The following is a 25,214-nucleotide window of genomic DNA, read 5'->3' on the forward strand; positions in this document are numbered from 1 at the left end:
CTTCTTCAACAGTGTTATTGTATAATTTTGATTTCTCATGTCACGGTTGAGCTTAGATTTGTTGGGATGCTGATGTGGGAAGTTCAGATCAATTTATTCTTGTTTGTGTTATCATGTTGGGTACCAATACTTGCTTCAACGCTTCTATCATTTATGGAGATAATAATTAATTCATGTAAACATGAAGCTTTATGGTCTGATATTGTGAGTGGTAGTGATGGTTGGGAGTCCACTCCATGGATTCTTGTCAACAATCGAAAGACTGGGTTGAGGAAAAGATTCTCCATGACAAACAAAACAATGAAGAAATTTCAATGTTTGAAGAAAAAATAATAAAAATATTACAGAGTATTCAAGAGTTAAAAAAAGAAAAAAGAAAAAACCCTTCCTTGAATAAATTTCTAGCTTAAGGTCAAAAGGCATCACTATTAATACTATTACCACTACAGCATTTACCTCACGAAGTATCAGACAGAACATGCTAAATCTACATCTTTTGCAACTCGTTCCTTGAGCAGGTTACGTATCATTGAACCTCGTACTGCACAAAGGAAGAAATCAAGGAAAAAGGAATGAAGAAGGAGAACAAAGTCAGAAACTCTCGGATCTAGACACTGATGTTGTTAATGTCAATAACAATGGATAAACACATAACAAATTAAAAGCGAAGAATGTTAGATAACCATAGCCAGGAATGAATAGTGTGGGGTAAGAGTAGACTACTGAAAATGCAAATCAATCAATAGAAGTCCACAACTAGCACTGCAAGATTGTATTTAGAGTTCAACCAATCAGCTGAAATATAATCAACTAGTGGTCATGTCCAGATGCTTCAACGCACCGTGTTTTTCAGGTGGCCAGAAGTAGGATCAGGTTGTTGGGTTGGGTTGGATATGGAATAAAAGTAAGTCTCGAAATGGGTACGAACCTAATTTAGGAATGGGCCAGCAAGCCAAGCATGTAAAAGAACTTGTTCTCTGGCAGTCATTGATCATCTCTGAGCTTGATCCGAACCTGATGGTCCAACTGAAGGAGTAGCTGGCACACTACTTGCTGACCCATTCTCAGCAGGTGGAGGCACACCCCATTTCCCTTCAGATTCCAGAGGCTCAAAGACATGAACCCCACCATCTGATAGTCCCAATGCAAACTGATTTGGTTCTTGTGGGTGTGCAGCTATCACTAGTGGGTGGACATTTGAACTGCATATATGTAATAATGGGGGTCAAAATAACGTGGCTATTGCATAAAAAGAAGGTAGAAAATTATACTTCAGCTAGCAAACTGTCAAAATCAGGATGTGCATTGCATAAACAGGAGGTAGAGTCCAAAGCAAACAAGTTATGGACTAGGAATTTATGATGCATGAATAAGTAATAAAATGGAATTGACTTGTAAAAGCAGAATCCTGTGAATGATTATAGATCAACAAGAACGAAAACATTTAAGCATATTTGGAAACTCATTCCTGGTTATATGGTATTACTATTATCTAGAGCAAGAGATCACAATTTATGTGCGAGGACCATCTGTTTTTCTTTTTAAGTTTTAGATGCACTTTAAAGTGCAGTAACAGATGTCACCAGATATGAAGATTTGCTCATGACTTTTCCAAGATGGTCGACTCTTTTGACCATTTAACTTCTCAGAACAATACAACAATGTAATCCCATCATTCTACCAAGAAAGTCATACGAAAAAAGGCAGGTATAAATTATCTTAGAGAACCATGAAAAGTAATTCAGAGATAGGTGGAGGAGAAAGTTAACCCAAAGCTCAACACAAAATGAACCATTGGATGCCTTAGAAAGTGATAATTAAAAAACCTAATAACAGGCAAGCCACCATTTATTTAAGTTATCACATACTTGCAAGAGTATATTAGAATACTTGCTGGAAGCTGCACATAGGGAATTGTTCCACATAAACACAATAGCACCATATGTCAACTGAGTAATGTTGGAGATAAATCTTAAAAGACCTACACCAATGAATGCTGCAAGATAATTACCTGACGTTAGGGGAGAGATACGTACAAGGATTGATACGACAACGTAATCTGAGATTCATAGCACTAAATACACAGACAGTTGCATCTAAGAAACTGGCATATACCAGATGACTATCACAGGAGAACACTGCATGTGAGATTGGCGCAGAAGATTCACGTAGAACCCACTAAATCAGGAAAAAGGAAGAGTAACTCAGTACCTGACAACAACATGGTAGTTCCACAATAAAGTCAACTTAAGAGACAAAAGTACCTGCTTTACACATTCTAGCTTTGTGGTTTCATATATGGCAAGCTGAGTCTCATGCACAACCAGGAAATGTATCTGGTCCTGATGAAATTGTACACGAGTGTCTGATTGTGCTGTTGGTGTCCTTCCAGCTGGGACCTGCAAGAATCTTGCTTTCTGCTTTTCCCATCCATCAGAGTTCCATACACAAAGCTGAAGAAAGAGCAAGTTACATGGGAAATGAGTTAAGATTTGGGGGGGAGGAAAAAAGGAGATTGGGGAATAGTTTATGGACTTGAACCAAAGAAGTTAAGAAAGGCAAAATCTTTTGTGTAGAAAAAAGCAATAGATGCTGCAGGGAGTATATACGCCTGCCATTTGCATAAAAAAGAAAGAAGAATAAACCAAGAATTCTTTGGCATGCCCACTTGCAACAGTAGCAAAGCAGAATTATGCTAAAACATGTTGAAATTTTCAAAAACCAAGTATTGATGCATATTTCTCAAGGAAAATAACTGAGCATCTACCAGGTGAAATCCCATTGAGAAAACTAAAACATGAAAGCACAGTGACAACACACAAGACATCTAATTGGAAAATTATTACCTGAGCATCTGCTCCTGATGAGACTAGCATGTTCAACACATGGGAAAAGGCAAGGCCAGTTATTCTTTTAGAGTGGCCTTTGAGCTTGCTCTTGACCTTCACCAATAAATGAACAGTAGTAAATAACAATTGATACTGCTCTAACCAATAACAGGAGGAATAACTGTTTATAGCATCATACCTCATCTACACGGACATTATATATTTGAATTGTGGAATCATCCATGCCAATAGCAATTATGTTGTTATCTTGAGGATGAAAAGCAAGAAAGGTTGCTGCAGGAGGTGGTGGCATGAAAGTTGTCATCGTCTGCACTCACCAAAAGAAAATGAGATTAGTCGAATGAAAAAGTCTCACATCATAACCAACAATCCTTGAATTACCTTAAATGTCATCATATTGAAAAGGGAAATCTTTCCTCCGGATGCTGACATAACATAAGAATCATTTTTGGACAAAGCAAAACAGGGCACAGCCTCTTCAGGGTTAGTGTCAGTGCTGTCATTGGTCATCAGAATCCCACTTGATGGTTGCCATAATTGAGGTGACACACCTGCTGTTGCCTACAGGATGAAGGACCAATTTGAATACACAACAGAACTCATTTTAGAAATTTGAGTAAAATAGAAGTGCAGATGGTTGATTAAAACCACTTTGCAAGTGCTTTTACCTTGCCACTAGCATTCCGATCACTGCGTTGCCATTTCCATAATAGGTGTATTGCATTTGAAGCTAATGCCAAAATGGCATTGCCAGAGTTTGTATAGATTAACCTTGATATCTGCAAAAATAATAATTAAAAAAAAAAAGCTGATGATAATGTCCTTGTTGGAAACAGAATAAAACAAAGAAAAGTTTTGAGATGATGGAGTTCATGAGTAACTTGATAAAGCATCATATTCCAGTCCACAAATAAATAAATAAATTCAATCAAGAACACATGTGGATAGCCATCATACACTGTCGATGCCATTAAGCACTCTGTAACTCCTTAATTCAGTAATTCTTCTTGTCATATGCTCAGTGGTAGCTATTTGTAATTGTTTTGCATTTCACCCTAATAAAATGACTAATTTGAAGGGTAAAAAAATAGCCCTCTTTCCATGAACTGTAGTTAAACAGGTTATAAATGCCCCAGTCTTTTATTTATTTATTTATTCCCTCCAAAGGACAATATACTTAAATCAAGATGACCATTTCAAATCACAGAAATACTGACAGATGCTCGTTAATGTATGCCACAGCCAACTTACACTCTTATGTTTGGACATCCCATCACTGTTGGCAATATATATTGAACATATCTGGAATTTCTATCCACTAATAACATAATAAAATTCTATGGCACAGGAAAAAATTTACATGTAGTTCAGTATATTCAAAATGCATTACTCGCATGAAGTTAGCATGATGAGAGTAGTTGCCACTCTAGAGTTATGGTAAATAAAGTTGGCACAAGCATCTTCAAAAGTAGTCCTAATATGTTGCTTTCCTCCAGTAGTATTTCATAACATTTTAACTCTTATACCCTCTTACTGTATGTGGCTGTGGTCAAACTTCATCTATATCTACATTATTGTCAAATTTCTTGAAATAATTAAGAGTAAAGAACTGTTAGCAGGATTTTACTAACAAAAAAAAATGCTTAAATTTCAAAAATTAGCAGTGGTAGGTAATCCTGTAAAGTTAAGCATTTGAGTATTAAGGAATCAAAGTGAAGTTGAATAACAAGGTCAGAGTATGGAAAGGAACATGATCTCAAATAAGATCATCATGCCTCTGAAGCTTCAGTGATTTAAAGCTTTAATAAAATGTTCAATAGTTGGCATAAATTAAATCATGGAGCATTTAGAAGACCTGTAACATCAGTATATTGTCCAAAGGAAAACAGTGCAGCCTAGTTTGTCAGAATTGCAATGATATTGACCAAGCAAGACAAAAAGGATAATTGACCGGAAAGTATTTCAGATGCCCTCAGAGAAATATTTCCATACCTTGGTTACTCTCAAGTTTTCAGGGAGCCTCAAGGATCGGCATTGAGATGGTTCATTGATTTCAGTGAGCTTCCATATCTTTGATTTATCATTGGATTCTTCAGTTAATCGAGGTTTCACATCTCCCAAGTTCCTGGCATCTCCATTCTACCAAGAGAAATTTGATTGTTAATATAAATTATGACAGATTCTTTTGGTGCTACCATGGAAAATGAAGATTGTTAAAAAATAATCATGGAAAACTAAGTGCATGCTCCTAGTCTCTAGTTCAGTCCTCTTCTAGTAGAGAAACCATGTTACAATAATGAGTTGTGTGATTAAAGGGTAATTAATATGCAAGTTACTTGAGCATAAAATTCAGACGCTACTGTAAAAGAACATGCATGTCCAACGAACCATTCCAGCAATGGCAACCACAGAGGCACTCCTGTCTGCAAGACCAGTGCTGGTTGCAGCAGCAGCTGCTGCCGCCACCGCTGCAGCTGAGATTGGGTTAACAGTAGGCTGCACAAGAAACCCACTGTTAGATACTAGTTAATTACAACCAGGGCAATGTAACATTCACACTAATCATTGACAAAGTTACCTTCACAATGGATTCAGATGCTCGTGAGGCATCGAAAGAAAGATTTTCAAATGTACGCAACAACCTAATGCCATCTGTATTTGCCAATATTTTAATCCCATTATCATTCGCAGAAACAGCCAAAAGCGAGCCATCCTTGTTGAAGCGGATACGTGGGCTCGCCTAAGAATTGTTAAAGCCAAAATAAGCAACTACAACCCTCAAAACAATATGTTACAGTTTACTAGCATATAATGAACTCACTGGGAGACCTCCATCAGCATCAATTGTTGTCAGAAGTTGAACACTGTCCATATCCCAGAACTTGATGGAGAAATCATCACCAGCAGCCAAAAAACGATTCTTTGTGGTATCAAATTGCACGACACCCCAAGATTGTTTTCTAAATCCAAGATAGGTTCTTTTCACAGCACCTTCACTTTCATTCCATTCAACAATAAATGAATCCCCATCTTTACTTGTACCACAAGAAAATAGCCTGCAGTTTCCACTCGAAAACCCAAAGACAACAAGTGAGAAGATTATTATTATTTCAACCATGCACAAATACAGAGAAAAAGGAGACTGTTGAGCAATGAGTCAATTATGTTGACCTTGTACCATCAGCACTGTAAGCCATGGTTGTGCACCAGCGACCAGGAGCCTCATAATCAACTCGAGATCCCAAATTGTCATATAACCATGCTTTTATCTTTCCATCCAGTGCTGTTGAAAATATAAACTGAGCACAGAAGGAAAGTCAAGCAACATGGAAGACCAGAAATGATTGATTGGTGGAAGGAGAAAACAGACACGATGAACTCAAAAGTATGCAACAGGATAAACAACAATGTTCACAAAATGGACATGTCACCTGAATGTTTTCCTTATAATGCGGGCAAATGGAATAAACAGGAGCCTCATGACCTTCAAAAGTATACAGTTTTGCACCAGTGGAAGCATCCCACACCTAATAATAGGAAAAAGAAAAGAGCAATGGGCAACTTTTCATGTCTGAAGAAATAGCCCTTGATGCAGCCAAAAAGTAACATTAAACCCTACCTTAATGGTTTTGTCATCACCACAGGTTATTACACAGAGTTGCTTATTCGGAGTGGAGAATGCAAGATCATTAACTCCACCAACATGAGCATCAATCTACAAGGCAAAATTTGAGTCATTTTATATCAAGTAAAATCAAACACCCGAGCAACAAAGAATAACAAGCTTGATACTGGTGTAACTTGAGGTTATGTACCTCCAGATGCTGACGCACTTCATCATTCCCATGATAAGAATATATTTGTACAATATGCCTTGAGTATGCAACTCCTGTTGTTGAACAGAGATGAGAAATCAGTAAGTGCCTTTTTACCCCCAAAATCTTGCGTATATTCCTAATCCAGCCATGCAGTGTAATAGATTTTAGCTTACCAAATAAGGAACCATCCGGACTCCAAATTACACGGTTAACTGAGACACCAGGATCTTTGGCTAAAGCTGCCTAAATTTCGCCAAAAAAGACAGTTCAATTTCAGTCATGATGGAGAATTATTTATTTAGTTTAGTTAGATGGTAATTTTCTTTAGTTATCTTATTATATTGTTATCTAGGTAAATATTGGAGCTTCCTACTTTATTGGATTCAATTAGGGTTTGGTGACTATTTAAAAGCACCTAAACATTATTTTTGGGGTCTGCCATTTGATTAAAAAAAAAAAAAAGAACATCAAAACTTTACAGATTGATTTGTTTTACCCAGTGGATCTCTAGGTGTTCTTCAATTTTCGGATTCGAGAAAACCATAGAAGAAGACCTCTACAGCTTGTTTATATTTCTCAACTGTTCTACATCACATCCAGCATTTAGCACACATTATATTCAGTGCCATAGGTATAAAAAAGAATAAAGAACAAACCTGAAGAGGCATCGAACAAGCATTCAGATCCCAAACTTTGAAGATTCTTAAAACAAGTCGCTCCCTAGAACCAACTTCCCACAGCCCAATGTCCCCAACATTGGTGCCAACTGTAGCAACATATTAAAAATATTCAATAGCCAGACCTGGTATAATCTAGATTAATGCTTAAGGAAGCAAATAAGCCAAAGCCACAGAACCAACCAAATGAAAGACTGAAAAATCAAGCAGACCTAGAAGGAGAGTCAGTTGAAGAGGATGGAAATCCATGCTCATAGGAGATGATCCCTGATTCAGAGTACGTGCAACGGCCTTTGGCAAGTCATCCAGTGCATTAAAAGCCTGACCATGACCATGACCATGACCATGACCATGACCATGCCCTGGAAATGATACTGGCAACACATTAACTGGCAAATTTACCTGCATAGATGACAATCAACACAGCAGTTTGGAAGGGAATAACATAAACATAATGACAGGAGTTTAGAAGTTACTGGCTACATTCATATTTGCATAAAGAGTATGATACGAATGACATGAAAACCAGACTACCTCATCAGAAATCCCCATTGGCCTTACTCTTTTAGCAACATGGTCAGAATCTCCTGAAGGGTAATCTACGGAAGGGTTAGTTGGAGGAGTTCGTGGATGCTTCAGAGCAGCTATGCAAGACACCAAAATGCATATATTATTAAAAAGGGAACCATGTAAACTCACAAACACAGTAAGATGGTTTGCGGAAGCATCTATAGCAAATTGAAGGAATGTACTACCTGGGATTGGAGCACCAAGACCAATGGCTCCTCCTCCAGAGACTGCAGGATGAGTTACTGTGGAAGGAGTGGACATCCAACTTGCAAGAGGTGCTGGGACTGGTGCTGGTGCAGGTTGAAATGGCTGAATATAAAAGTTCAACCACATAAGGATAAGCATGCATCACTAGAAGAGAGAGAGAGACAGAGAGAGAGAGAGAGAGAGAGAAAATAAAACCAACCAAGCTGATGACCCACCCCATGTGCACCCAATGGAGGAAACCCTCCAGCTTTTGGTAAGGAGCCAAGCAATGGATTGTTTGCAGGTGATGGAGCCCGAGCACCATTTGGTTGTCCACATGAATGATCAACAAAAAGAGTCTTTATATCTGGGTTTGACCTTGGGTTTTTACAAAGTTGGTGCTGCCAATTCAAGCTGTAATTTACATAGCAAACTAAATTGTCTGTTTGCAACCATCCCAAAGTTTACAGATGTTACAATGCCAACTAAAGCCACATATTTCTATAAATTAAAGAAACAGAAGAAAACATGAAGTAGTAATGTCAGGGTACATTCCACAAATATATAAACTGATTAGATCATATCCTACTCCAAGATTTTCAAGCCTATAGTTTAGAGACAGACATATCTAATGATGAAAAGTTTCATTGCGATTCTCTCAATAGTGGAACAGCTCAAACACAGATTGCATGATAGGAGCTCATCAATTAATGCTGGAAATGCAAATGTTCTACATAACACTTAATAAACAAAAATATCATTTAAGAATATTTTTCCAGGTAACAACACCTGCCAAGCCACAAGTTATTTCAAGCCAAAACAATGGTAATAGAATGGGATCATATATACATTTGTCCGTATATGAATTACCTTTGGTTAATGAGAGTTCGTAGCCTTGAATTCTTAAGGTTAGGAAACTGCAATTTGTCACGAAACAAGGGATTTGCTTCGATAAGCTTCTTCAGTTCCACCAACATGATTGCTCTCGCCGACTTGGTATCTCCATATTTGGAGAGTTGCTCATTCTCCCTGTATACAACAAAGCAAAATTGAGCATACTTGTTATGCTTACTTGACACTAAAGAATTTGAATTCGATTACTTGAACACGCATCTACCTAAAATTCTCCAATGTCAGTAGTTGAGTGATTTCCTTGAAAAGCTCCTCGTTGAATGTGGAAAACACTTTCAAATCCTTCACCAATATTTCAACTGCCATGGACCGATCATGCCTATAAAATTTCAAAACATACCAAAACCATCACTAAACAAACAACACCTCATAAGCTTAAGGAGTTAAAACCCAAAGAATTGCAAGCTTACTTATCCAAAGCTTCGAGATACTTTTGCTTCCTTATCTCGAAAAATATTTTCATTGAATATCGATTATCATCCACTTTAGTGAAACCAGATAGGTATTTCTCCACCTCGTCCCAATTTCCATTATGCACCTCATCCTCAAAATACTTCATGTTGAAGAAAAATCCAGATTCCTGCTCAAGCCTATTTTTATTTCATTTTCACATTACATTTCCACCAAAAATTAACAACTAATCAGTAATCACTAATATAAAAAAATAGCAATAATTGTAAAAAAACAAAAACAATCTTACTTATGAACAGTCTCTTTGAACTTTTCCTCATCAAGGAACTGCAAGATCAGGAAAACAAGCTCTCGACTGAGAGAAGACATCTTAAACGCGCCGTTTTGTAAACCAATTGAACAAATACCACCGACTGTAGCTCTAGATCTGCCTGCGACCAAAATATTTTCAAGAAAATCACAAACAAGCGAGCTGCCAAAAAAAAAGAAGGGAAAACCTAGAACCAGATCATGATTAGGGATTTGATTTTCGTGAAGGATCAAAAGAGAAATCTACTTTTCTTTCTTTTAGGAATCAAAAAATATATTAAGAGAGAGAGGTTCTGAGATATTTCTAAGAAACTCACCTCCGGAAGAAAGCAGCTGAGAGATCAGACCCTTTCTTTCTCTTTCTTTCTCTCTAGAAATGAAGCACAAATTTTTTTATCTTTTTTCTCTGTATAGACTTTCTCTCCCCACAGAATTTTATACAGTCCATAAATTATATATATATCTATATCTATAATAAACCTCGCAGAAATGGCGAATTTAAAAGGAAAGAGGAGACAGATAACGAGGATGATAAGTCGTTGTACTTCTCAAATGTGCTTATCAGAACGTGATAAGTCCTGAGAATCTGACCACTGTCTTATGCATAAATACAGTTATTTGTGGTCCACTTAGCCGGCTACGTTTTGTCGAATTTCTCGGCGCGGAATCTCTAGCTGACAACTTTCTTACTCAAAAAAGAATAGCTCTGCAACAACGCAGATAGTAATTCCGAGTTCTTTTTTTTTTTTTTTTTCATAATTTCGTTGGCATTAGACGATTGATGTCGTTGAAAATCATATATATATATATATATATATATATATATATATATATATATATATTGACGAATTCATAATTTTTTTTTTCCTAGGATTCAAAGCTTATATAGTAAGACTTTGTTTATTTTTGTATTTTAAAAAATATTTAAAAAATAATTAATTTTTTAGTGTTTTTAAATCATTTTAATGCGCTGATATCAAAAATAATTTTAAAAAAATAAAAATATATATTATTTTGATATATTTCTAAATAAAAAACACTTTGAAAAGTAACCGAAACCATACTCTTAAACACGCTCTGCAACCGCAACCATAATCTTAAATAAATGGTTGCGGTGAGTATAGTTACGATTGCTTTTTAAAGTGCTTTTTTACTCAGAAATATATTAAAATAAGATTTTTTATTTTAAAAAGATTATTTTTAACGTCAACGCATTAAAATGATCTAAAAACACCAAAAAAATATTAATTTGAAGCAAAACAAATAAAATAAAAATTAATTTTTTTTCAAAAACACTTTTAAAATGTAAAAACAAATAAGACAACTCATTTATCTACTAAGCCATCAAAATCAACCCACGTTATTATAAGAAAAGGTAATAATGCAACACAAATATGAAGCTTATTTATTATAAATACTACCTTTTTGTTTATTGTGAAATATATATATATATATATATATATATATATATATATATATATAGTACTTAATTATGATCCAGTCCTCCAATTATTAGCATCAATATTCAAGTATGTTTGCATTTCAATTATTTTGAATTATTATGATCAATTGTGGATTAAAATGACATAGTAGGTATACTATTTCATATTCTTTGAAATTAAATATTATGTTAGTATTATCGGTTTTTTATTTAAAAAAATCCTACTATGTCTATATTAAAATCAAAGCATATGATATATTTGGAAGTAATTATAATAACACTAGAGGATATACATAGGCCACCAGCTAGGGGTGTTTAAAAAAACCAAGTAACCTAGAAAACCGATGAAAAATTAACTGAGAAAATCGAACCAAGATGGAAAACTAATTTTTTAAACCAGAAATCTTGCCGGTTCGGTTCGGTTTCGATTTTGATTTCGATTTTACCACTGAAACTAGTGAACCAAACCGGTCCATCCATAAAATGAAGTTAAAAACGACCTGGTATAAATAGTACAATAAAACCTAACCAGCTAACCCTAAATTACATTACATGTGAAGCCACCGCCCACACCAAACCAAAAACCTAACCAGCTAACCCTAAATTACATTACATGTGAAGCCACCGCCCACACCAAACCAAAGTCTTATCGCCTTTTTCCTTTCCCCTTCAATTTTCATCCTCTCTGTCTTTTGACTCTTGTCCCCTTCATCTATGATTATGTCTCTTCTCTAGCCTATCAATAAGTAAATAACCCACACCTCCACATTTATCTAGTATACTTGCAGCCGGAAAAAAACCCGAACAAAACCCCTTGGCGTTTGTCTTCACTTGTAGCAAAAAGAAAGGGCTCCTCCATTAAAGAAAAGACAGCAAGGTAAAGTTTACTATTTATCCATGTGTTAATTCTGGCCTTCGTGTGCTTGTAATTTGTACTTGTAACATTTGTTTCAAACTTTGATGCTTCTCTGATCTCTGCTTCTCCTTTTTCTATCCTCTTGCCGCTAGGGTTTGTGCATCTTTCTTCATGTTCACCCCTTTTTCTCGACCCTCTCTCCTTTCTGTTGATTTGTGTTGATATTGAGTTCTTGATTGCTTTGTTTAGCATTGTTAACTTTAATGTGTATCGGTTTATCTTGATTGATTTGATATGTATTATCAGTTTTTTTTATATATATATTATCAGCTATCAATCTATTTTATCTTGATTGCTTTGTTTAGCTATCAATATGTTGTCTGTTCTATCAATTCTGGCAGATGATCTCATTGAATCTGTTCAACTGTTCAAGTGAATATGTTATCGGGTGAATTTGTTGATATGTTAATTATTATATCTATCTGTTGTATCAATCTGTTGATATGTTAGTTGTTATATATGTTCATTGTTCAATAATAAGTTCAATTGTCCAAGTGAATATGTTGTCGGGTGAATTTGTTGATATGTTAATTGTTATATATGTTTGTTGTATCAATCTACTGATATGTTAACTGTTATATATGTTCATTGTTCAATGGATTTGAAGTTTTGAACAATGTTCATTGGTCCATTACAGTGTAACATGTAAAGTTTAATGTAAAGGCTATAATTTGTTAATTGATTCATTACATTGTAAACCATTCATGTATGATCTGTTATAAACCATTAGTTCATTTTGCCTAGGTTCATGTTAGGTTCATTTTGTATTGGTCCATTACAGACTTATAATATGCAGGTTTTTTAGAATAGAGAGGTGACAAATGCTTTTTTGCAATTATATGAACCTAACATGATGCTTAACTTCTGTTTGATTCTCGATTGTAGTAAGATATTGATTCATGTTATTGTTTTCTTAATTTCATATGGATAATGGGGAAGATCTTACATCAAATAAGTCAAATATTTCAAGTTCGGAATCAAATTCTTTGCCTATTCCAGTTCTAGTTACTACCTTCAGTACAAATAGCAACACTGAAGAAGGTAATCCACCTTCTAGATGTAATAAAAGAAAAACATCCCAAATTTGGGATCACTAGGGGTGTTCAAAATAACCGATTAACCGAGAAAACCGATAAAACCGAAGAAAAATTAATCGAAAAAACCGAACCGAAATGAAAAACCGATTAAACTGATTTTTAAAACCATAAATTTTAGCAGGTCCGGTTCGGTTTTGGTTTTGAACCAGAAACCGAACCAAACCGAACCGGACCCAGTAAACAATTAACAAAAAATTATGGTATAAATAGGTAACCTAACCGGTTGACCCTTCCCATCTGCATCTCATCTAAAAAAAGCAGCCTCCTTCCCATCTGCCCCATCTGCATCTCATCTAAAAAAAGCCGCCTCCTTCTCATCTGCATCTCATCTTCCCAAATAAAATCTCAATCTTCCTCAATTAATTCACAATATTCCTTTTGCACTTTCCTACTTTCTGCACTACCATCTGTGTTAAAACGTTTAACAAGCAAAGCCCTGGCCTCCTCTGTTTGTTCAACTTGATAATGGATGTATCAGATATGTATATAGAGAGATTTGGTTTAGATGTTTTCTTGGCTTCAGGGATAGCAAACATTTGAATTGTGTTTTTGGTTCAAGAAACCCAATGGTACCTATTCATGTTCACAGGAGCAAATGTGAAAATCCAGCCAGGTTTCCCCAAACGAGCATCACCCCTTGATATACTCTTAATCGACAGCAACGCTGGCCTCGAAAGAAGCGGGGAGATCATGGATGGTGTGTGAAGCGACATCGCGGAGAATGGCATATTCATTTTTCAAGCCAGATCTGAATTCTTCCAGGTCTTTCTTGTAGATTTCAACGACGGATTCAGATTTGGTTGCTAAGGTTTGGATGAGAGAGCCAAAGGACCGGGTGGAGTTTTGGGTTGGCGGGTCAGGGTTCGGGTTTCCCGGTTTTTTGCCAAGAAAACCGGATTTAATCGAACCGGACCAGTTCGGTTTGAACCAGTTTTCGGTCCGGTTCGGTTAATATTTCACAAAATTAATGTAATTCGGTATGGTTGGTTTTTTTAGTCTAAACCGAACCGAACCGAACCGAACCATGAACACCCCTAGGGATCACTTTAAATAACTAAATGGTAATTCTAAAACTCCTAGGGCTGCATGTAAGTATTGTGGAAAAGACAATGCAAGCCATACTATACTTAATGAGACTAGTAACATATGGAGTCATTTAGATGTATGCAAAAAATTTCCTTTTGTCATTGATCAAAAACCAAAAAACTTTAGTTTTAGAACCTAAGCCTAAAATAAAAGGGGGTAAGGGTGATTATAGAGAGGAAATTTTGGTGATTGTTAAGGCAGTGGGTTATAATCATGAAGAGTGTAGGAAAGCCCTTGGAAAAATAATTATACTTGATGAGCTACCTTTTAGCTTTATAGAAAACCATGGATTTAAATCATTTTGTAAAGTAATGCAACCTAGATTTGATGTTCCTTCTCGTTTGACGATTTGGAGAGATTGTTTGAAGATTTATTCCGTTGAGAAGGAGAAATTAAAGAAAGCTCTTAAAGATCAACATTTATGTTTAACAACTAATACTTGGATATCAATCCAAAATATTAATTATATGTATTTGACTACTCATTGGATTGATGAAGGTTGGAACTTGAATAAAAGAATTCTAAACTTTTGTCAAGTTTCTAATCATAAAGGTGAAACAATTAGCCAAGCGATTGAGAGTTGTTTATTGGAATGAGGAATTGATAAGATTTTAACAGTTACTGTAAACAATGCAAGTTCAAATAATTTAACAATAAAATATCTTAAAAGAGTAATAATTGGGTGGGCAACTAATATATTGTCAAATGACTTCATGCATGTTAGATGTTGTGCACATATTGTTAATCTTATTGTATGTATGCGATTGAAAGATATTGATGATTCAGTGGTTAAAATTAGAAATGCAGTAAGGTTTGTTAGATCGTCTTCTTCTAGACAACTTGTTTTTAACCAATGTGCGAAGAGGTTGAAAATTGAGAGTAAAAAATTTGTTTGCTTGGATGTTACAACTAGATGGAACTCTACATATATGATGCTAGATGCAGCTGATAAATTTGATGTGGTTTTTATGAGGTTAGAAGAAATTGATCCTAGATATTTGAGTTACTTTGAGGTTGATTCAAAAAGGAAACAAAAAAAAAAAAAACTTAGATCCTTCTGCTTTAGAAGATTGCGAAAAGTTTAGATCTTTTATCAAGTTCTTGAAACTATTTTACACGGTTATATTGAAATTTTTTGGCTTATTGTATGTGACATCTAATTCTTTCTTCCATGAATTGATTTTCATGCACATAAGCATATCTCAACTTTGTAGAAGTGAAGATGTTTATGTAAGTAAAATGACCAAGAATATGATGACAAAGTATAAAAAATATTAGGGGGATCAAGATACACAAAAATTTTTGTTATATGTGGTTGTTGTGTTAGATCCATGTTTCAAATTAAAGTATGTGAGATTTTGTTTTAGAAGATTGTATGATGTTGAAGAAGCTAAAAATTTTACAATTAAGGTTAAATACACTTTGTTAAAGTTGTTTGAGCATTATATGAATGTTGATGAGAATGTTGAGGTTGTTCATAGTGTTGGAACTAGTATAAATGAAAATGTTAATATTGATTTAACAATAGTAAATGATGATATGTTGGATGACTTAGCTTCTCAATTCAAAAAACATTTAGAGAAAGAAGGTGGTGTCAAAAAAAAAAAAAAAAAAAGGTTGAGAGGTATTTGAGTGATGATTATGAGGATCCTAATAATTTTAAATTAAATATTTTAGGTTGGTGGAGGTGTAATGTTACAAAATACAAGATTCTTTCTAAGGTGGCACAACACATGTTAGCCATCCCGGTATCTACAGTTGTTTCTGAAGTAGCATTCAGTATTGGCGGTCGTATATTAGATCTATTTCGAAGCTCTTTATCTCCATCGACAGTGCAAACACTTATTTGTTATCTGAATTAGTTAAGTTTAGCACCAATTCCAATCAAGTAATCAACATTAGAACATTCATGGATTATATTGAAAATTCTAAAATGATTGAGTCAGGTAATTTCTCTTATAAATTTAAATATAGTTATTTTAGAATATTGTTTATTTACATGGGTTTAATCTAACATTTTAATTTATGTTTTTGTAGAATTTGGTGAAAGTTTAAAAATCTCAACTGCTTGTTTGTAAATAGTATTGGTGGCTTAGTGCAATCTTGAAATATAATTGTTTTGGGTAATTAATTTACTTTACCTTGTTAATTCCCTTTAACATTTTGCATACTTAATTCTTTCAATAGTTGAACTCTAAAATGTTGCTAATTTGCTAGTATATTTTTATAGCATTATTCTTGCTGGAATTTTTGGATGCTGGTGTTACTAGGTTTTTTTCTTCAAACTATGCCGGATGTTTATGATAATTTATTGTTGGTTGCTAATGTATTCGCTTGTTAATGTTAACTTTTCTAGTGCGAACAAACTTTTAATTTGAGGTGTTTAAATTTGATCATGCATCTTGCATATTACATTAATTTATCACTTTGGGAAGCATATTAAAAGGAATTAGCTCATTAGGAATTAACATCTCTAAGATTTAATTCATGTCCAGATTTTAATTCATATTAAAAGGAATTAGCTGATCAAGTTGCTGTAAATTTTAAACTCAATTTAATGTAAGGCTAAGCCAATTTTTTTAAAAAAACAAAAAAAAAAAAAAAAACCCATATATGATGGGATTAGTTTCACGGTTTTTTTCAAAAAGAACCGGATTTAACCGAATCAAACCGGATTGGTTTGAACCAGTTTCCAGTTCGGTCCGGTTAATATTTATCCAAAATATTAAAATTTAATATGGTTTATTTTTTGAATCTAAACCAAATTGAACCAAATCGTGAATACCTCTACCACCATTTATAGACTGTGGGATGTGAGAAAAATGCTCTTGTAACTTAAGGTATAAACTATTAAGCTCTTGTAACTTAAATGTGCAAAGTCTTCTATAATACGGATTCATACTAGTTATAGCCTTTGTTGTTTAAAGAATATAAATACAATTTAGAGATGTATTTAAGGATTAAAAAAATTTGTTATTTTATTTTATTTTTGAAGAATTTATATCCAGGAAATTTATTTTTTATATAGGCGAGGTGTAAAAAAAAAATAAAATAGTAAAGATTAAATATTTTTTATTTTAGTTTGAGTTTTATAAATTTTATAGTTTTGAAAACTTATTTAATTATTAATTTTAAAATTTATAAAATTAATTAAAATACATATGAGAAAAGTTAAATAAAACAAAAACCTTTTAAGAATATACCTTTTTAGTTTTAATATTATCACTGGGAACAACGTCTAAGTGATGTGATTGATGAAAAGAGAAACTGGGGATGGATGGCGTGGAAAGTTATATAAAAAAAAAAAAAAAGAAGTTATTTTAACATTTTCCTTATCACAGCCCCACCCCGACAAACTTTTTCGGACAAGACATCTTCAGTTCGCCCTCAGATTGGTTTCACTATTACAGTACTTGCCATTAAGGTGGAATCGCGTGATGAAGAAGAATATATATAGTCCTTGATCTCGATATTATGAGAATAAGATTGCTATTTACAGAAAAATAACGTTTGTTTTATCGCGATAATTTCGAGACGGAGAATCTTGTTCGCGGGTTGGAATTAGTTTTTTTTTTTTTTTTTCAAGGGCCCTCCTACCCAATTCTTCAAATTTGGGCTAGCTGGCGGGTAAATTCATAATTTAGTCAATAAAAGTGCAGAGTGATCTAGATTAAAAAAAAAGAGTAAAAGAATTGATCACGGATGGCCTTGTAAGAATTTCTTGACTGGTAAAATCTTATTAAAAACATATTGGTTTTATTTTTGAAAAAATTAAAAATAATATTACTTTAATTTCTTATAGAAAATTAGATGATTCTAAATTGACTCTCTTACAATTTTACCTCATGTCAACTTAAAAGCAGGTTTCATAATGTTTTTATTCATCAAAAATAAGTTTTTGACATGAATATTAGTTTTCTACTTTCCCATATGATATTCTTTATTAGTTTTTTATGTATTAAAAAATAAATGTTTATTCTCATAAATAAACCATCCTTGTTGATATTGGGGTGTAAATAAGAAATTATTTTGTCACTATCTCTTTTACTGTCCATACCTTAAGTTATGATTGATGCAAAGAAAATATTCTTTTACTATTCCAAGTCTACTGAGATGTATAGCCAATTATTAGTCTTTTCTTTTTTTAATAACAAAGATATCCTTACAAAAACATAATTTTTTTGTTAAATCTTAAACATACCAACCTCAATTACATTTTTTTTTAAATATAATTTCTTTAAAAATTAGATAAAACGAGAAAGAATATCTAATTCACTGCATTTGTAAAACTTAACTCATCAAATGGAATGACTCGGGATTTACTTGTATCAGGTTTGAAGTTCATTGTTTAAGATATTGACTCATCAACCTCATCAAAATCCAACAAAGTCAAAAGTTGACTTTAATAAAAATAAAAAAAAAAAACAAATTGTTTAGATTAGAAGTGTTTTTTTATTGACTAAAAAACATTTCTCAATAATTATGAAATATTTTAGTTTTAATACTAGACTATTTTCCGTCCTAAGTTGCGGATTGGATCAATTTTTTTAAAATATATTTGAGAGTTATTAATATGTTTTATAGAAAAAAAATATAATTCTATAAGGATTGGTCTAACATGACTTGATTGATTTGATAAATTCAAAGACAAACTTGAGAATCAATAAAATGTAATTTGACTAAAAAAATTAAGACGATATTTTTAAAAAAATACTAAAACAATAACTTAGATCGTCTCAAATCAATTAAAGTTAATCTACCAAGTCTACTATTCAAGTCATGAGACTCTGATAATCCAATAGAAAACAAATAAAAATAAAATTATTAAATTCAATTCTCAATTGACCCAATATTAAAAGATGAAATTAAAACAACATTCAACTAAAAAAACGAGTCAAGCCAACATGAGTTAATATGTCAAACATAAGTCATAAAAACTGGGATAATCCCATAGAAAGCAAGTCCAAACAAATTATGAAGCTCATTTCTTAACCAACTCAATATTTATGGATAAAATAAAAAAAATCAATTAAAAAAACATAAAAAAACTTGAGTCTGTTCGGGTTAACTCTTTAAGCACTATTTCTAAGTCATGATACTAAAATAACATAATAAAAAGTAAAATAAATAAATTATGAAGTCTAATTCTCAATCAACCCAATATTAAATGATGAAATTAAAAAAAAAAACAAGTCAACTGAGTTAACCTGCTAAACTCTTAATCCATGTCATGAGAGTGTGATAGCTCAATAAAAAAACAAATCTAATATTAAAAAATAAAATTAAAAAATATTAATTAAAAGAAAACTATTCAAATGAATAGTACTTAAGCAAAACTTTGTTCTCTTTTAATTTAGAGTTAATTAATATTAATATATACTGTTAGAAATAAGAGAATTTTTTTTTTAAGCATAGCTTGTGAGAATTATTCATGTCCTCTTGCAACTTCACATACTTATTATTATTATTTGATTAATATAAGTATTTTGACAAGTTGACGTATATGTTGACTAATTTAATAGACTTTAAAATTAATAATTATATAAGTTTTTAATGGTTTAAAGTTTATAGAATTCAAAACTAATAATTTTTAAAAAATAAATTTAAACCTGATCAATTAAATTAAACTCTTTAAAGTTTACTGTATTATTAATTAGCTGTGAACACATATGTGCTCATCGATATATAATAACAATTAATATATTCATCCAAGTTGAATTTATAATAATAATAATTAGTCAGTTAAATTAACCCTCAAGGACTTTAGCCAGGTCAGACGCCAGACTAGCTAGGCAAGGTCTAACGGCTATGCTATCAACTGATTAATAGCCAATGACAGTCATCGTTAAATGGATAATTTAAAAATCCCAGTGGGGAAGTTGGGGTCAGGTCGTGTAGGCTGTTACGTTTCCACTTTCATTGTTTTGGATGGCTGCCACGTAAGGAAATAGAGAAAAACACTTTCTCTAAGAAAACGTGGCAGTCACTGGATACATACTTCAAAATCCCCTCAGAAACGTCTCGTGTATTTGAATTATCACTGTATTATCACTTTATTTTTTGTCGGTCTCGTACGAACTAAAAATATTAATCCGGTAAAACTTCCGTATGACATCGTTCAAATGTTAAGTTACCGTTTGTTTTGGTTAGGTTTTTTTTTTTAAAAAAAATATATTAAAATTTTATTTTTATTTTAAATTAATTTAATGTATTGATGTTAAAAATAAATTTTAAAAAATAAAAAATATTATTTGTATATATTTTAAAATAAAAAAAATTTAAAAACCAACTACTACCCTAGTATTATTCACAATACAATAAAGATGTGAGTGCAATGTAGAAGACAAAGGACCACTCAAATACATATTTTTTTTATGGTAATATTTATTTGAATCTTGAGAAAATTATTATAATGGTTATGTACTGTCTTTTATATTAAAACAATTATATAATAAAAAGTTGAAACAAATGGTTAACTTATTAAAAATGTGTTTAGTATTGTTGTAACTGTTGTAGTTGTGGTTTGAAAAAAAATTGTTTTATAAAAAATATTTTTAGTTGTAGTTGGTTTAGAAAATATATATGTTTAGTTAAAACTGTAGTTGAAATTGAGGTTGAACAAAGAGTAGTTTAGTGTGTTTGGTTAAGACTACTTTTGAAATTGAGGCTATAAAATAATTTTAAAAAATATATATATTAATATTGATGATTTTTAATTTAAATATTGTAGATTTACCTATTACTATTATATCATGAAATAAATAATATTTTATATAAAATATTTTTTTAATTCTAGTTTTTCGAATAAAAAAACAATTAAAATTTTTTTTTTATTTTATTAGATCTGACTCGGTTTAATGCATTTTTAAATTTGAATCGGATCAGTCCGATCGTAAAAAAAACCCATGCTTCACTGTTCGAGAAAAAAAATCATAAACAACACTGTTCATGAGTTTTCCGGTCCAAGAAGCAGCTCTCTGTTGCTTCTTGAAAACCTGTGGCTATAAATTAATGATAGGCTTTATTACTATCAATCTGCTATGAAAATATAACCAAATAACTGAGTTGATGTGGTTACTTCAAATACAGAAGTAACCATCCAACCAAAAGACTCAACTCAATTTACTATTCACCGCTTGGTGTAATTATCGTTTGTTCTTTCGCAGAAAAAAATCAATGGTCTTGCTTTTAGGGGTAATTCAGTTTTTATACATGGCCCCTAAGTCATCATGAAACTGACTAGGAACAACTCGATTTTTTTATTTTTTTTAGCGTAATGAGATTACTTAATTACCCTTAAAAAACGAAAAAAAAATTGATGAGCTATTAACCTGAGGCTATTTTGTCCTTTTCACTTTGTGTTTCATATATATATATATATATATATATATATGTTGGCTTATCGATGATTTAGTCATTTGATAAACATAAAATATCTTTTAAAAGGATGTTGATGTGTGGCGTGCGTCAATTGCTTCAATGTTTTTAAGCAGCACGTGCAGAAACCTCAGATGGCAAACAACGTGCTTCCTAAGTATGGTTGGATGTGTCTTGGCAGATCCTCCATTGCACGACAATGTGCGTTGAATTCTTACCTCTGGTTTGGCGCGTCACTTTATAATTCCAAACCAGTCTTTTAATTTAGTTTTTTTTAGATTTAATTTTTATTTTTTTTATTTGAAATGGTTTGTATATATATTTTTTCTTTTTTTAAGCTAATATTTTTTTTTTTGTTTCATCCTTTAATATTTATTTATTTTTTAAATTTCATCTTTATTTTTTAATTAAACCCGAGATCAATTGAGTTAAGGCCCAATCAATAAAAAAATGAGGGAAGAAAAAAGAAAGTATTAGATTTTCCAACCGATTTAACTCATTGTGGTAATATTCATTACCCGAGTTATTGATTTCATAGGCTAGCATGGGTTAATATAGTGTATCATCATCTTTTCATTTCTCCCCTTGTGTTTTTTTTGCGATTTAAATTATTTAATAATTTGTTGTTTCACATTTAAGTTAGGGTTAGATGGGGGTTAAAATGATAGCAATATTAGTTTTTTTTTTTTAATCAAAACACCATTTAAACAGTGCACCCAGTTTGCTCTTGGTCCACTAGGTTGAACAAGTCACACCAATATTTCTTTCATTTATTAACATATATGATGGTTGATTAATTTTATCTGATAAATTGGTCAAGTTTTTAGTTCTCATTTAAGATATTTTATCGCATGTATAAAAAAATAGTGATGCTCACATTTTTTTTGATGCAGTGGTTGGGTTTTGATCTGGCTCGAGTGAAGTGCAGCCCTAAACCTAGTTTTCTCCTATAAAAGATGATGATACAATAAAAGCAAGAGTTAAATTTTGATATGCATATACAAGATTTGATTTTAAAAGTGTTAAGAATGTTTTTTTTTTTTTTTAAACATGGTTAATGAGCATAAGATCAAATTAAAAGTGTGGTCCATTCACTCTTGGAGTTGAAACTTCATTGGAAATTATTCTAGAATAAAGATATTTTGACATAAAACATTAACTTGATTAAAATAAATTGTAGATGAATGAAAAATTAATTTCAAATAATAATTGATTCACATGTTTTGTACACTCAAGAACCCTCACTTCACATTAAAATATTACAAGACTTTATTACAACTTATATAGTGAAAAATTAAAGACTTAAAAATGATTCTTGGATCACCAAAGCTTTTTTTTGTTGGTTATAAATCGGGGCTAAAGCCCAAAATTAAATTAAATTAGGGAACATCATTTCAATTAAGTCATAGTATAAAAACTAATACAAGCCCTCTGAAGGGTCATTCATAGTCGAATCCTCCTTAAAAAGTGGATGCCTGGAAAGCTCAAAGTTAGCAAGCCACTCAACAACAACATTCGTCTCCTTGTAAGAATGTTGCACTTGGACTACTTAATCTTTACTTAGAGCTTCACGAGCTTTGTTAACCAAGGTAAAGTTAGCATTAGCTTTCATAGACTATTTCAAGAGCAAACCCACCACAACCAAAGAATTAGATTCCAAAATAATCTTGCAAAAGCCTAAAGACCAAGCCAACTTTAGCTATGTAATCACTGCTTATAACTCAGCACGAACTAAAGTACAAATCCCTGTATTAATAGCAAAACTTTTAATCTAACAGCCCATGCAATCCCTAATTAATCATTCTGCCGCTGCTAAACCTGGGTTGCCTTTACTGCATCCATATACATTTAATTTCATCCAATCCAAAAGGGGGTACTTTCATCCCACAACATTCGTCTTTTTAGGAATCAAAGTATTAAGCTCCTTATGGAGTCCAGCTCCCATTATGTCTTTGGTCAAACCCCAAATAGCCATTAAAGGATGGCTTGCCACTTTTGGGGTCTCCCTAAAAATACGACAATTCCTATACTTTCAAAGGAACCACACAGTAACACCAAACAAGATTGACCAGTACCAACCTTCCTTCGTGTTAACTATGCTTGACAAGTTAGACAGCAACCATACATATCCACAACAAAAAAATCATCAGTATCACATGAATTCAAGATTTTCAACTGCACTTCCCGGGCCCATTTGCAATCCCTTAACACATGTAAAATGATCTCAATATCACCACTACTACAATGACAATTAAGGAACCACTCATATGTCTTTTATACCTAATCTTATTGGTCATAGCTCTGTTATGGACAACAAGCCAAATGAAAGATCTAATTCTTTAAGGACTTCTCCATCTCCAAACAAGACACCATAAAGGCTTCAAATGGATCCAATTATCACAAGAGTTGATAAGAGAGAAATCAGCTTATCACCAAAGCTTTTGAAGAAGAGAAGAGAAGCTCAAAATGAAGTGAGCTTTGAGCTTAAGTCACATGCGCTCGCTCTTTAAAGCTTTGGCTATAGGTCTTGAGGTCTAGGTCTAGGTTTGATTTAAAATAACTTACATGGTCTCTAGAATTTTATTTGGCCTTTCTAAAGTTTGCTAGAGCCATCACTATTGAAAAGCTTTTTAAGTCAAAAGGAACCTAAGTCAAAAGAAACCTAACCATTTGACACTCTTGGTTTTTGTTTGGGTGGCTTTACACTTTTAGAAGACTTTGAGCATGTTTAGGAATATTATCCAACCTGTGTTTTTAAAAAGATTGAATTTTTTTGTTTTAAATTAAAATTTTTTTAGTGTTTTTTGATGCGTTGATATCAAAAATAATTTTTTTAAAAATAAAAAAAATATTATTTTAATATATATTTTTTAAAAAAAAAACATTTTAAATCCAACCACCACCACAATTTTAAACAATTTTAAACAATTACTTAGTAATTGCTGCCAAACCGGCGTTTTGAAAAACCTCAAAATATATATATATATTTTTTTGCTAAAATTGAGTTACGGTTGTACTTTTTGGATCGTTTTGATGTGCTGATATCAAAAATGATTTTTAAAAAATGAAAAAACATCATTTGCATGTATTTCGGCACGAAAAGCTATTTGAAAAGCAACCGCTACCACACTGCCAAACACGTAACTCGTGAAGCCTTCTCCCGCTTACCATTTCTACGTCCATATGTTTCTATCTTCTCCATTTTTTACTTTCTTTGGGGTCACTCAACTGGTATGGATAAATTTTCACCTAGGATGGAAACTAAGAGTCGTATTCTTTATTTTAAAAGCCAGGATCCAGCTCCTCCACCTTCACACTTTTATCTCTCTTATGTTTACAAGTGTGACTCAAGCAATTACAATAATTATTATTTATTTAAATATATTTTTATGTGAAAAACAATTTAAACCGTATTCACTATTATAATTATAATATGTTGATTTTAAAAATAGTTTTTATAAAATAAAAAAATATTATTTAAATATATTTTTATGTGAAAAACACTTTAAACCATAATCGCTATTATAATTATAATATGTTGATTTTAAAAATAAATTTTATAAAA

General features: G+C 32.5%; 1 protein-coding gene across 3 annotated transcripts; it reads right to left on the minus strand.

Moving 5' to 3' along the window:
• Positions 1-301: 301 nt before the first annotated feature.
• LOC118040889 (protein TOPLESS) lies at positions 302-10,208 on the minus strand. 3 transcript variants are annotated; one of them, XM_035047953.2, is made up of 27 exons: positions 10,050-10,208; positions 9,713-9,854; positions 9,423-9,602; positions 9,218-9,331; positions 8,971-9,129; positions 8,337-8,514; positions 8,100-8,223; positions 7,879-7,988; positions 7,557-7,746; positions 7,324-7,433; positions 6,841-6,910; positions 6,665-6,738; positions 6,469-6,564; positions 6,281-6,376; positions 6,021-6,148; positions 5,671-5,905; positions 5,428-5,589; positions 5,238-5,345; positions 4,842-4,988; positions 3,518-3,628; positions 3,231-3,410; positions 3,028-3,156; positions 2,847-2,942; positions 2,265-2,453; positions 2,012-2,178; positions 929-1,202; positions 302-541 (listed from the first exon to the last, which is right to left on the minus strand). In XM_035047953.2, exons 2-26 carry the CDS (start codon positions 9,790-9,792, stop codon positions 992-994), a joined length of 3,444 nt encoding a protein of 1,147 aa, XP_034903844.1. In that variant the 5' UTR covers positions 9,793-9,854; positions 10,050-10,208; the 3' UTR covers positions 302-541; positions 929-991. The 3 variants fall into 3 exon arrangements, with proteins under 3 accessions (XP_034903844.1, XP_034903842.1, XP_034903840.1); XM_035047951.2 differs by having other exon boundaries at positions 6,665-6,910; positions 7,906-7,988; XM_035047949.2 differs by having other exon boundaries at positions 6,665-6,910.
• Positions 10,209-25,214: the final 15,006 nt, after the last annotated feature.

Source organism: Populus alba, chromosome 1, assembly GCF_005239225.2.
Source record: "Populus alba chromosome 1, ASM523922v2, whole genome shotgun sequence".
NCBI classification, from domain to species: Eukaryota; Viridiplantae; Streptophyta; class Magnoliopsida; order Malpighiales; family Salicaceae; genus Populus; species Populus alba.

Coding starts and splice junctions, on each gene's coding strand:
- LOC118040889 (XM_035047949.2), bottom strand. CDS start 9,792: ATGTCTTCTCTCAGTCGAGAGCTTGTTTTCCTGATCTTGCAGTTCCTT. Junction 7,989..8,099: donor TCTTGGTGCTCCAATCCCAG/GTAGTACATTCC, acceptor TGTCTTGCATAG/CTGCTCTGAAGCATCCACGA. Junction 6,377..6,468: donor GTGATGACAAAACCATTAAG/GTAGGGTTTAAT, acceptor TCCTATTATTAG/GTGTGGGATGCTTCCACTGG.